General features: G+C 44.0%; 1 protein-coding gene across 1 annotated transcript in view; it reads left to right on the top strand.

The window, feature by feature from the left end:
• The window catches only part of KCNH3 (potassium voltage-gated channel subfamily H member 3), an 81,898-nt gene that overhangs the window by 38,057 nt on the left and 30,664 nt on the right, over positions 1-13,177 (top strand). Inside the window, exon 2 of the mRNA XM_056855493.1 lies at positions 12,695-12,928. Coding sequence (XP_056711471.1) covers positions 12,695-12,928 — 234 coding nt within the window. The remainder of the gene's footprint in view (positions 1-12,694; positions 12,929-13,177) is intronic.

Genomic DNA, 13,177 nt, shown 5'->3' with positions numbered 1-13,177 from the left:
GCCTTTCAAGGGTAGCTGATCTGGTTCTTTTGGTATAGTTCTGAGGATGCTAGAAACCTCCATGGGGCTTGTGTGGCTTGCTAGGAAGCTGCCCAGAGCATGACAGGCATCGGTGCAAGAGAAGGGGAGAGCTTGGAGGTCCACAAAAAAAAGTTTGAATCAAAACATAAGTCTGTGAGTAGCTAAAGTTTAAGAATCACTGTTGTAATACTTACACAGCATTTGCCTTCCAGACATCTTTGGCAGATGAATTCCAGGGGCCAGCATCAATGCAGCAGGGTTGACACTCAGCAATGAAGACTTGATTATAGTAGTTAGTGCCAGCGTGGTGCCATGTGTAGGATTCCTAGTCTGGCCATAAGCTTGCTGTGAAGCCTTGGCCAAGTCTCTTTCCCTCTGCTAGGGCTGCTGTCAGGATGAAATTGGATTAGTTCAATACAGGCTACGCTGTGATCCTTGGACAAAGGGGAAGATACCAAACTGGTAACACAGCAGCCAGTTTACAGCTGTACAAACCTAGTCGGAGGGGAGCGTGAAGCTGAAGGCTGTCTGTTCTGCTGGCTTTGGGGCTCAGTTAGCCCCTCTTCAGATTAAAGCCTGGGCTTAAGCCCTGTGTTTGCAGTTTGATTATTGAGCTCTGTTTTTGGTTTTTTATAAACATTTTATTAGTTTTTAACACAACATACACGGCATACGTTCCCATTCATATACAGATTGGGCTATTTCCAGGGTTGGTATTTAACATTTTTTAAAAAATCATAATAAGTAACCATCTTAATTATTATATTTCGATTATATTAAATTATTATTTAGTGTTTCTAGATTCATATTGAGAATTTTAATATCTATCTATCCTTTCTGCTATAAGCTATGATTTCTTCAATATGTTTTAGTTTCTTAACATATTATTTAATTTCTTAATGGTTTTAGCTTTTACTATCTTTCTTTCCAAGATAATTACATCTTGTCTCTATCAAAACACACTAGTATCTAACTTTATAGCTTCAAATTTGCATATTCAAAATAACACATACAATTCTTTTGGAATTCATTGAGCTCTGTTTGCGTATTGTTTCAGCCTCTATTTTCAGGGGTTTTCTGGATCTGGTATTTTCCTTGTTTGATTAGTTTGCTTCTCTAGAAAGCTCTGAATGTGCTTTTAGAGTATTATTTTACACAATGCATCACTTGACTTGTGGAATTCACTGCTAGTGGACATCATAGTGACCATCACTGAGAAGGGACTAATAAAAAAAATAGAACTATGGAGAAAAGAATAGTAATATAAATAGATATGAACCAAGACTGTCTTGGAAGAATATTCCTAAATTCAAGAGAGGATGTAGGACGACAGGGAATAGGAGCTTGATGAGGGGAGGGGAAGGGCTAGACTAAAAGGACCAAGGCCAATCCGTAATTATGCTTCCTTAGATAGGCTCGCTTCAATGCAGCTGTTGAGCTTGCCAGAGCCACTCAGGAGTTATGCAAGTTTGCAGCAAATGCATTAAATAGCAGAAAGTGTTATACCTTTAAACACTTGGGTGATATGCAGCGAACATGTGCTGTGGAACCAAATTTGGTTGTAGCTCCATGGCATGGGTCTGCCGCATTTATCTTCTTTCCCCAGTGTACATTCTCACCTACATTGTTTCAGCAAACATGATGGCTGTGTCAAGTTGGACCAGAGTGGTCACAGATCTGTGTAATCCTGCACAAACCATAGCCTCCTTTGCCTCCATCTGTACTATTCCTGCCCTCCTCAAAAAGATCTTTGGCATTAAGGGATGCATTTCCTGCCTGCCAGCCAAGCTAATAATAGCTCCTTCCAAGTTGGAAGCATGCCTTCTTCTTCCCTACTTTGTGATAACAGAGCAGGTGCCGTGTTATATATGATGTCACTGGTAGCAAGTTTCAGAAGCCAAATCACATACCCGAGCACTTCATCATCCATCCTCCTCCCCCCATCAGAGGATGTGTAGGAGGAGAGATGGAAAACAATGGACAGTGTCTGGGAGGATGGAATAATGTGCTGTTAGGGCAAGTTCCTTGGTGTGTGGACTGTGAGCAACAAGCGTAGTAGGATTCTAGAACAACTGGGCCATGTTCCTGAGAGGTTCTGAGGGCAGAATGTGCATTGCTAGAATTTTTAAATAAGATCAGTTCAAAGACTATGGATGACTCCCTAACTAAATCAAAACATGGACCCTGTTCTGAAATGCCCTAGGGTTGCCAGGTCCCCCCTTCTCCTCCCGCTGGAGGCTATTCGGCTGCTGTCAGGAATGTGCCAGAAGTTCCACCTCACAAGGGGCCTTATACCTCTTAGTTTGAGTGGTAAAGCAGCCCTTTACCACTCAAACTTAGAGTTTGAGTGATGTAAGGCCCCTCGCAAGGCGGCACTTCCGGTATATACCCGCATGCACGTTTGCCAGCCGACCCTCAGGTGGTCGGCGGGCAAAGGGGTAAATTGCCGGGGGTTTGCCCGCCATCAGCGGGCACCTAGACAACCCTAGAAATGCCCCCTTTTCTGAAGATGAATTCATATCATATTAACCCTGAATTTTCTGTTTTGTGCATTTTGAAGCATTGTCCATTGTTACTGACAGGATGTTGAATACCCTGTGCAGCCGGGATCTGTGTTTTTTTTAAATAGCTGAGTCTCTTTTTGTTTCATTTTGTTTCATTGGCTGCCTCTGAATTCAGATGTGGTTTTATGTTTCATTCACATCTTTATTTTGTCAATCCAGAGTTTCTGTCATTGACAGGCAAGTGCCTCCATTTGTATTGCAGAGAAGAGAATTATTTGCTGCCGTGATTAATCTGGGAAAGGGATGTGACTTCCTACTACTTTGTGTTTTGTGCTTCCTGGTCATCAAAATATCAAGATTCTAAGAACTGGTTTTGCATATTGGATACCTATGGCTGTGCCTGTTCTACTGGGAAAGAGAAGTTGATTAATCTAGGTGGTGATATTTTGTAGGAGTTGATTGCACTTGAATTGAGATTCTTCACCTCAAATAGTTGTCAAGAATAGAAACACCACCTAAAACTTAACCTGAATCCCTTTAAAGTATATTCCTTTTTGGAGATATACCACTTCAACTGTCATGGCTGTCACTTGCTCTGTTATAAAACAATTCTGGGAGATAATATGTCAAGTATTAAGTGAAATCATAGCCCACAGAGTGGGATGCTTGTCTTGGTTAATCTTATTTGATCAAATGGAGAAGAAACAAGACCTTGTCTTATGAAATTTGGTAGTGTCTGCCAAGTTGTTGATTGCAGGCCATTGGAAACAAAAGACAACACCATCTATTGAAATCTGGTTGAGGAAATGCTGGTTAACAGTGGTGATGGAGAAAATTGCAGTATGTAAGCCTAGTTTAAGGGAAGGAAATATAAGAGTGTAGCCATTATTTGTACAAAGATAGTCGCTGTTCATAAAATACTGGAATAAAATTAAACCTGAAGAGCAGACCAAGTTCGTGATGGTTCGAAGTAAACAATGGTAATATACTTAGAAGGTTAGAAATGGACACAGGTTTTAAATGAAAAAGGTTATATGTATGTATTGTACTATTCATATAAATTGATATTGTTTAATCATGGTACTTATATTTAGTGTGTATGGAATCACTGTCTGAGGAAGATTTGGATATGTTAGGCTTTGTCTTTTTCTTGTCTTTTGTAAACTACTGTTTTCAATAAAATGTTTATTTAAAAAAAACTGTGGTTGTCACCAAGGAATTCTGGGGAATGTAGTTCAGTGAGGACAATGACATACCTAAGTCATCTTCCAGAATTACAATTTCCAGAATTCCTTAGAGACAGCTAATGGTTAAGAGAAACTAAGTTGAAATTTGCAGTGTAGGTATTCTCTTTTATACTAGAACTGTTACTGAAATCCTATTAAAATCTATTCCCTCTGGGGTAAGATTAAAACTGATATGATTATATGGTCAAACAAAAAATTGTCATTAATGGGACGTATCTCAACGATCCAAATGAATGTCTTACCGAGGATGCTCTTCTTATTCCAAAATTTACCAATAATATCACAAACAAAATATTTTGAAACTTGGAGGAAAGACATTTCAAACTTCATCTGGCAAGGAAAAAAACCAAGGACTGCTTATAAATACTTGGTGGATCTAAAAACTAGAGGAGGTTTAGCACTGCCTAATTTTCAACTCTATGCTGAAGCGGTAGCTTTAGTATGGCTAAAAGACTGGATGAATTTGTCAAATGTACGTTTGTTAGACTTGGAAGGTTATAATAACTTAAGTGGATGGCATGGTTATTTGTGGTATGATAAAATTAAATTACAAGCAACATTCCGTAATCATATAATCAGGTCCTCTCTACTTCGTATCTGGATGAGATATAAACACATTTTGGAACCAGAAACACCGATGTGGATATCGCCCCAAGAAATGCTAACTTTGCGCCCACTTAGACCAGACAAATTTATTACTTATCAAGATCTAATTAATTGGGAAGGAAAGAAATGCTCACTAAAAGACTTTCAACTTCTTAAGGATGATTTACAATGGCTTCAATATTACCAAATCAAATCAGTTTTTGTACAAGATGCAAAAAAAGGTTTCTCTAAAGAAAAATCTCCTTTTCAAAGGATTCTACTAGACAATAATACAAAGCTGATTTCTAAAATGTATAATCTCCTTTTAACAATATACTGTGAGCAGGACACGATTAAACCAACTATGATCGATTGGGCTCAAAATGTGGGACATGATATTGTTTTAAATAAATGGGAAAGATTATGGTCTAAAGATTTAAAAGGAATAAAAGCACAGTCAGTGCGAGAAAACATCTATAAAATGATGTATAGATGGTATCTAACACCCAAGAAAATTGCAAAGATTTATAAAACGATGTCCCCTACTTGTTGGAAATGTAACAAAGAAATTGGTTCCTTTCATCACATGTGGTGGACCTGTGACAAAGCCAAAGACTTCTGGGACATGATCTATAATGAATTGAGATTAATACTACAAAAGAATATACCCAAAACACCAGAAATGATGTTATTGAGTATGATTCCAGACGACTTAGCAACACAAAGAACCTTTTTGATTTATGCCACAACAGCTGCGAGACTGCTTTATGCAGCGAAATGGAAAGGGCTAGAAACTCCCGAGAAAAAAGACTGGATTGTTAAAATGTTTGAAGTGGCAGAAATGGCAAAACTCACAGCTATTCTAAATGAAGAAAATGACGTTCGGTTTTTGGGGGAATGGGGGGCGTGGATGCATTATTGTGAATATGAGTTAAAATTGGGAAGAATGGAAGAATATTTTCTAATCTGATCCAGAGGATTATTTTTGATTTTTTTTTATATTGAATAAGCATAATTATATTTACTAACAGATTATGGTTTTTTATATATGGTATTGATATTTTATCAAGATTAGATTACCTATGACGGGATGAACTTTTTATTAAGAGGCAGATAGAGGTGATGGGGAAGTCAAAAAATTTTCCATTTCTTTTTTTTCTTTTTTCTTTTCTCTTTTTTATTATATGATATGGAATTATAACAACTTTAGGTCAGAATTGAAATTCGATATTGTTATAAATGTTGTTTAATGCAATGGAAAATTTCTATCATAAAACCCAATAAAATTTATATATAAAAAAAAAATCTATTCCCTCCAAAGATTCCACACTCCACAAGTGTATTCCTGGAAATTGCTTAGTTGCACTTTGTCACTTCTAGTTACATTACTTTATCTGTCTTCTCCCTCGTAGCTCATTGCCTCGGCATTCACATGGCATCTCTTGCCTTCCTCACAAGCTCAGGAGCAACAAGCCCTCCCTGCTCCTTCATGATTTCACACCGCAGGAGGAATCCCAGCCTGTAAAATACCATTCATTTTTTAAAAAAACAGAACAGTTCTCTTATAATAGCAGAAAGGAGGACGAAAAGGCAAGAGGAAGCTGTTTGGGGCATGGCCTGTTGGAGAAGTGCCGCTTTTGCAAAATGACACACCTTTGCTCAGAAGGGAGACCTCTGGGGAGGCAGCGTAACACATCACACATTTCTCTGGCTTGGGCGAATTCCACTGTGAGCCAAGCAGAGCCAGGTCTGTGGGGATCTGGTCTGCTTCTCCTGTTGAACCTGTACTTCTGACTGCTGCATATTCCTCTCCAATGTGGAACTCACATTATCAGTCAATACTTGTAAGTTTGGCCTGAAATATGTCCTCCAGCTGCCTGAGTGACCTTCCTGATCTTCCCAATCCCTTTTGTAAAATGTGCTCCACTTCTTTAAAATCTACACCAGGGGTGTCGAACTCAATTGTTATGAGGGCTGGATATGACAAATGTCACTTGGTTGGGCCATGCCTTGCCAGCCCAGATTGAGAGGGGGGTGGGTGGCTGCTTCAGCTGGCTCACAGGCCGGATAAGATCTCTCAAGGGGCCGGATCTGGCCCACGGGCCTTATGTTTGACACCCCTGCTCTACACCTTTGGAAGAACAGGCCTGTATCTGGCATCTTATGTTGTCATGTGCTCTAACAAACTTGGTTAGCCTTTAGGGTGCCACCGGCTAGCATTCTGTTCCTTGCTGTTCTCTCCATTTCTCACCTGGTTGGGCTTGCATGTAGGTGTGCTATCCTTCCTCTGCCATGTAGCACAAGAGGCCAGGTGGTGATGGTGGCTCTGTGCAGATCAGTCATTGGAAGTGGGCCTTTCCAAGGCACGGGACTCAGCAGTCATCCAATGACACCAGTTAGAGTTGCTAGCTCCAGGTTGGGAAATACCTGGAGATTTTGGGGGTGGAGCCCCAGGAGGGCAGGGTTTGGAGAGGGGAGGGACTTCAATGCCATAGAGTCCAATTGTCAAAGTGGCCATTTTCTCCAGGTGAACTGATCTCTGTTGCCTGGAGAGCAGTTGTAATGGCAGGCAATCTCTAGCCACCACCTGGTTGGCATCCCTAATGACAGTCCTTTTTCAAAATACCTGTTTGACAAACACAGGCCATATTCATTTTCACTGAAATCTGGAAGAAGAAGAAGAAAGAGGAGGAGGAGAATTGGTTTTTATATTCTGACTTTCTCAACCACTTAAGGAAGAATCAAACCGGCTTACAATCACCTTCCCTTCCCCTCCCCACAACAGACACCTAGTGAGGTAGGTGGGGCTGAGAGAGTTCATAGAGAACAATGATTAGCCCAGCTGGCTTCAAGTGGAGGAGTGGGGAAACCAACCCGGTTCACCAGATTAGTGTCCACCGCTCATGTGGAGAAGTGGGGAATCAAACCTGGTTCTCCAAATTAGAGCCCACCACTCTTAACCACCTCTCCTAACCACTATACCACGCTGGGAATATCACAAGACCTGAAAAATTGACACACCTCTGGGATTGGTGGTGGGGCCTGGGCCAGTAGATGACCACTGGACCAATCAATTGATAGACAGAAAGAATGTCCCTGGTCTGAGTTGATCCAGAGGAAGAAGATCAGGCAGGAAATTTTATTTATTATAGTTTTATCCTGTCCTTCCTCCTTCAGGGCAACATCTGTGGTTCTCCTGCCATTTTATCCTCACAACCAACCTTGTGAGGTAGGTTAGGATGAGAGAGAATGACTGACCCAAGTTCACCAGTGACTTTCAATAGCAAGCAAGGCTTTTAACCTGGGGCCTAGTCCAACATCCTTGGGCCTAGCCCGTCATTCTGCCCACTATACCATACTGTCTGGATGTATAGCTGTGATCCTGACTATTAACTGGTGCCAGATTCCTGACAGATCAATAAGAGTCTAGAGGGATAGGACAAAGTTTGTCTGTCATCCACACCAGATGAGTAATTAACAGACAAAAGTGGGAAAGTAGACTATAGGCCTTATCTAAGGAGGAAGCGTCAGATGCTTAAGTTAATTAAGACATCTGGACAGGAAGTGTTGGGGTTGAAACAGGAGGTGCACATCAGCATGGGATGCTGTGTACGTGACAGGGATGTTGGCTATTGATGCAGTTAGAGGGACAGTTTAGGTCCCTGACAGCAGAGGCTGTGACACTGTTGTTGTGGCAGCAAACAAGCAGGATGGGGTGGGGGAGAGAGGAGGGCTGTGCTTGACCAAATGTACTGGGAGCAAACTGAGCCTTGGTCCTTAGGCGGAGAATTGGCCCTGAATGCCGAGCAAAATGTCCCAGCTTAGTGCTGCTCAGTATGTATACCTGGGTTGCCTTGTTCCTCTGTGCTAGTGTCTTCTTCTTCTTCTTCTTCTTCTTCTTCTGCTTCTTCTTCTGCTTCTGCTTCTTCTGCTTCAGCTTCAGCTTAAACTGGCTCTGCCATTCTATCTTTAAAACTTGACCAGGGCCAGGGTCAGCATTCGCTGAGGTGGAGTGGCTCCCAGGGCCCCGGGTTTCTGGCAGGGCTCACTGTCTTATGTTTCCTGTATGGCCTTTTATGCATAGCTGTTTCCCTCGTGGTCACCCACCCAACTACTTTGGGGCTTTGTTTTGATTACACGTGCATTTTCTAACCTTCAAGGGTCGCCTCACTCTCTCCTCGCGTTTCCGTGCATTTTCCCTTCGTTTTCTGGATGCTGGCTATAAGCATCCAGAAAACATGGGGGAAACGCGCAGGGAGAGCGAGGCGACCTCTGAAGGTTGGAAAATGCATGCATAATCAAAACAAAGCCCCAAAGTAGTGGGGAGTGGCTACAAAGGAAACAGCCATGCACAAAAGGCCTATGTTACTTGCAGTGGGGTCAATGGATTGGAACAACAGTGCAGAGGAAGGAGGGAAGAGAGTGACCCCTCCACACACACACCATGACTGGGAACCCTTGTGTCTGTTATTTACCGAGATAAAAGTGCTGGATATTCATTTATGGATTTTCTAGTGTCTTGTATGGTTAAACCTGGAGTATATTCTGTGAATTTACCACCACTCTGACCCTCTATAAGCTGGAGACTTTGCATGATCATAAAGATGCATGGTTCTGTATTCAATCTGGAATTTAAAATTACCTTGTCATGTTTTCTAGGTATTTGTTAACTGCATCCCAGTGAGTCCATCTTCCATCCTCCACCCCACCCCAGACATTCACACACACTCTCTCTCTTCTTCCTCTAAACTCCTCATTACACTTTGTACTCCTTTGGAATAAGTTTCAAGCATTTCTTTCTTCATTATCCTCTGGAGATGGGTGGAATTAGGAGGTTAAAATATCTACCCCGACACCAGGACCCCCCCCCCCCGTTTGCTGCTGCTCCTATTCAAATCTATGCAAATAAATCAGGGCTGGGGGCGGGCTCTGGCTCTCTCCGCTGGTGAGAAGTTGGGGGTTTGAGTCCAGATGCCGCAGGCGATGACTAAACTCTGCACGGAACAAAACAGGGTAAAAATAGTCTGAAACTGGAGATGTACCAGATGGTGCCAACTCCTGGGGAGACGGTGGGGAAGGGACTCGGAATGCTGCCCCCCTCCCATCCCTCTGGGCATCTGGGGAATGGGACGTGGTACAACATCCTTTGCCCTCCAACTTTCTTTTGTACCTGTGGTCTCTTAAAGAGGAAATCTGCCCCATGGGGAGCACTTTCCCCCTGTGTACCTCTCCTTCCTTCCACACCATGTCGTAATGCCAGGCCTTGTACCTTTGTATTTCCCACCTTATACCAGTACCAGGGCTCACTGCCTCCATCCCATCCTTCCCGAGTGAATCCCGGGAGTCGCTCTGTGCTGCGGTTCTTTCATTGCATCCAGCTTATGAGTCGTGAAACATTTATTCTTCAAGCATACTTCCGCTTCATGCTCCATGTTACCCTGGATTCCTGCTGTTGCTGGCCCATTAGGACTCCAGAGCACCCCATTGCAGCTCCGATAGAGAACCAGAATGGCATAGTGGTAACTTTTTTTTGCCATCAAGTCACAGCTGACTTCTGGTGACCCCATAGGGTTTTCAGGAGACATTGAGAGGTGGTTTGCAATTGCCTGTCTCCTGGTCACACCCCATTATTCCTTGGAGGTCTCCCATCCAAATAATACCGGGGCTGAGGCTGAGAGTGTGTGACTCGCTCAAGGTCATCCAGCAAGTCAATGGCAGGATAGGGATTCCAACTTGGTTTTCCCAAATCCTAGTCTGACACCTTAACCACTACACCATGCTGGCTATCAGAGTAGAAATGGGAAAATCAAATCCCCAGACAAGCATGAAGCCCCTTGGACCTTTTTCTGTCTCTGAGTGTAACCTACCTTACAGGTTTGTTGTGATGGTTAAAAAGGAGGGGTCGTGTGTATAGATGTGCCTGCTTAGGTGACTTCCAACCTAAGAGCAGCGTGCTCCACGCTTTGAAACAATGCCAACAGCTGTTTTAGTCGAATGGTACAAACAAATCCCTAAGGATCAATGCTTGTGTATCTGCAGTACCCGTGTGATCTACCTCATTACCTACTTTACTATCCACTATATGTGCAGCCCGCCCTGACCTGGATGGCCCAGGCTAGCCTGATCTCGTCAGATCTCAGAAGCTAAGCAGGGTCAGCCCTGGTTAGGATTTGGATGGGAGACCACCAAGGAATACCAGGGTTGCTGTGCAGAGGAAGGCACTGGCAAACCACCTCTGTTAGTCTCTTGCCATGAAAACCCCAAAAAAGGGGTCGCCATAAGTCAGCTGCGACTTGACGGCACTTTACACACACACATATGTGCAGCCCAGGGTTAAGTTTCTTGATGGGCTACTAGCGGGTACAAACTTTCACACTGAAAAGGAGAAAATCATATTCCTGTTGTCTGACTCCAATGATTTTATATCTTATAGAACCGTGTTGGCGAACCTATGGCACGCGTGCCGGACTTGGCACGCCGAGCCCTCTCTGTGGGCACGCGGTCACGTCTGCCTTCCCTGGACTCCCCGCCGCCCAGCTGGGAGTAACCCGTCCCTCCCCCTTCCCTGAACTCCCCAGGACTCCCCAAACTGCAACCCAAAACCCACTTATTTATCGCAAAGTGCCAACACGGCAATTTAACCTGAATACTGAGGTTTCCTCCCAGCTGGAAACCTCAGTATTCAGGTTAAATTGCCGTGTTGGCACTTTGCTATAAATAAGTGGGTTTGGGGTTGCAGTTTGGGCACTCGGTCTCTAAAAGGTTCACCATCACTGTTACAGAACATCATTGTTTGCTCTGGCAGCAAGGAAAATAAGGGCAAGGGCAGATAGCCCTAGAGCAGAATCCCATAAATGATGTCGTTATTGGGGGTATATAGCAATGTTAACCCTGTCAGATTTTATTTTTCTGTACATGCTTCCTTTTGTCCATAATGTGCTATTCTGTGGATGATGTTTTGTGAAGGCCTATGGCCACATACAAATACAATTTTTACTAGGTGACTTCCACCCAATGACAGTTTTTTTGGGGGGGTCTTCTCGTTGCTGCTGCAGCTGCATTGTGCTGGCAACAGGGCTTCCACAGGGCAGGTTTCCTTGCCCCGTCTCCGGAAGCTGCCTTTCTCTCCCCCCCCGCCATGTTTTTTTTTTCCTTTCGTAATTGGTAATTGACAAATTGCTGTACTGGTACAATGCTAAAGTGGCACTCCAATTACTGATTTACAAATAAACCAGAAAGACAACACTCCCCATTGGTGCAGGGCAAATGGCCGCTGTGAGGGAACTGCGGCAGGGGGATGTGGTGGCACCAATGTGAGCGGGACCAGGAAAGATGGAGAAAGATGATGGAGAAAGATCGCAGAAAAGCTGGAAAGTGTACAAGAGCACCGCAGTGCTGTGCTAAGCATGGTGGGTTGGGCATGCCTGCTTCTCCTCAGCACCAAAGATGGAAGTGACCTTAGACTCTAACCCTAAAAAGATTTAACCAGGTGTAAGCCCAGTTAATAGGACTTCCAGCCAAGTACCCTTAGACTCACCACCTTAGTCGTAAATAAGTCCCATTTGTTTCAATAGGACTTGGTAAATGACTTGGTAGGCTCTCCTTCCATGGAGGTTTTTAAGAAGCGGTTAGATGGCCATCTGTCAGCAATGCTAATTCGGTGACCTTAGGCAGATGATGAGAGGGAGGGCATCTTGGCCATCTTCTGGTCACTGGGGGTGTGGGGGGGGTAGTTGTAAATTTCCTGCATTGTGTAGGGGGTTGGACTAGATGACCCTGGTGGTCCCTGGTGGTCCCTTCCAACTCTATGATTCTATGATTCCTCCGATACTTCTCATCAGCTACAATTTGTTTCATATACCCCACAGTGTGTTGTCAAGTGCATGATCAAGTGGTAAGAGTTCAGGTGGTATGAACAAGCCTCAAGGAATAATGACCTGCAACGGGGAAAGTGACCCTCATGGCTTGTGTGTTGTGTGTGTTAAGTGCCGTCAAGTCGCTTCCGACTCATGGCGACCCTATGAATGAAAGTCCTCCAAAATGTCCTATCTTTGACAGCCTTGCTCAGATCTTGCAAATTGAAGGCTGTGGCTTCCTTTATTGAGTCAATCCATCTCTTGTTGGGTCTTCCTCTTTGCCTGCTGCCCTCTAGTTTTCCTAACATGACGGTCTTTTCCAGTGACTCTTGTCGTCTCATGACGTGACCAAAATACGACAGCCTCAGTTTAGTCATTTTAGCTTCAAGGGTCCGTTCATGGCTTAGGTAGATCAAATCCAGGTTTTCCCTGACCCCCCCCCCCCCAAGCCACCCATTTGGTGTCTCTTTCTCTCTTGCAGATAGTAACTTTGTGCTTGGCAATGCCCAAGTGCGCGGTGCTTTCCCTGTGGTTTACTGTTCTGATGGCTTCTGCGAATTGACTGGCTTTTCCCGGGCTGAGGTCATGCAGCGGTGCTGTGCCTGCAGCTTCCTCTATGGGCTTGACACCAGTGAACTCGTCCGCACCCAGATCCACAAGGCCCTCGATGAGCGCAAGGAATTTAAAGCTGAGCTCATTCTCTATAGGAAAAGCGGTGAGTTCCCCCCTGCGTGGTGCGAGGCCTTCGAGGTTTGATGGGGTCTTTCATGCGACTGGGATCGAAGACTGAAGTCTAGGCATAATTTCTAAAGAGAAGTGGGGGGGCTTGCTGGGCCGAAGCTTGGCTGGGAGCTGTGGTGGGAGTCTGAGGCTCGGTCAGTCAGCCCACATCTCTATGTACACAATAGAGGCAGGGGCCTGGTTGGAATAGCAAGCGTTATTTTCCGGGCTCCCTAATACATCC

The sequence above is a fragment of the Euleptes europaea genome, chromosome 1 (assembly GCF_029931775.1).
Source record: "Euleptes europaea isolate rEulEur1 chromosome 1, rEulEur1.hap1, whole genome shotgun sequence".
NCBI lineage: Eukaryota > Metazoa > Chordata > Lepidosauria > Squamata > Sphaerodactylidae > Euleptes > Euleptes europaea.
This window is presented reverse-complemented; position numbering and strand designations above follow the sequence as displayed.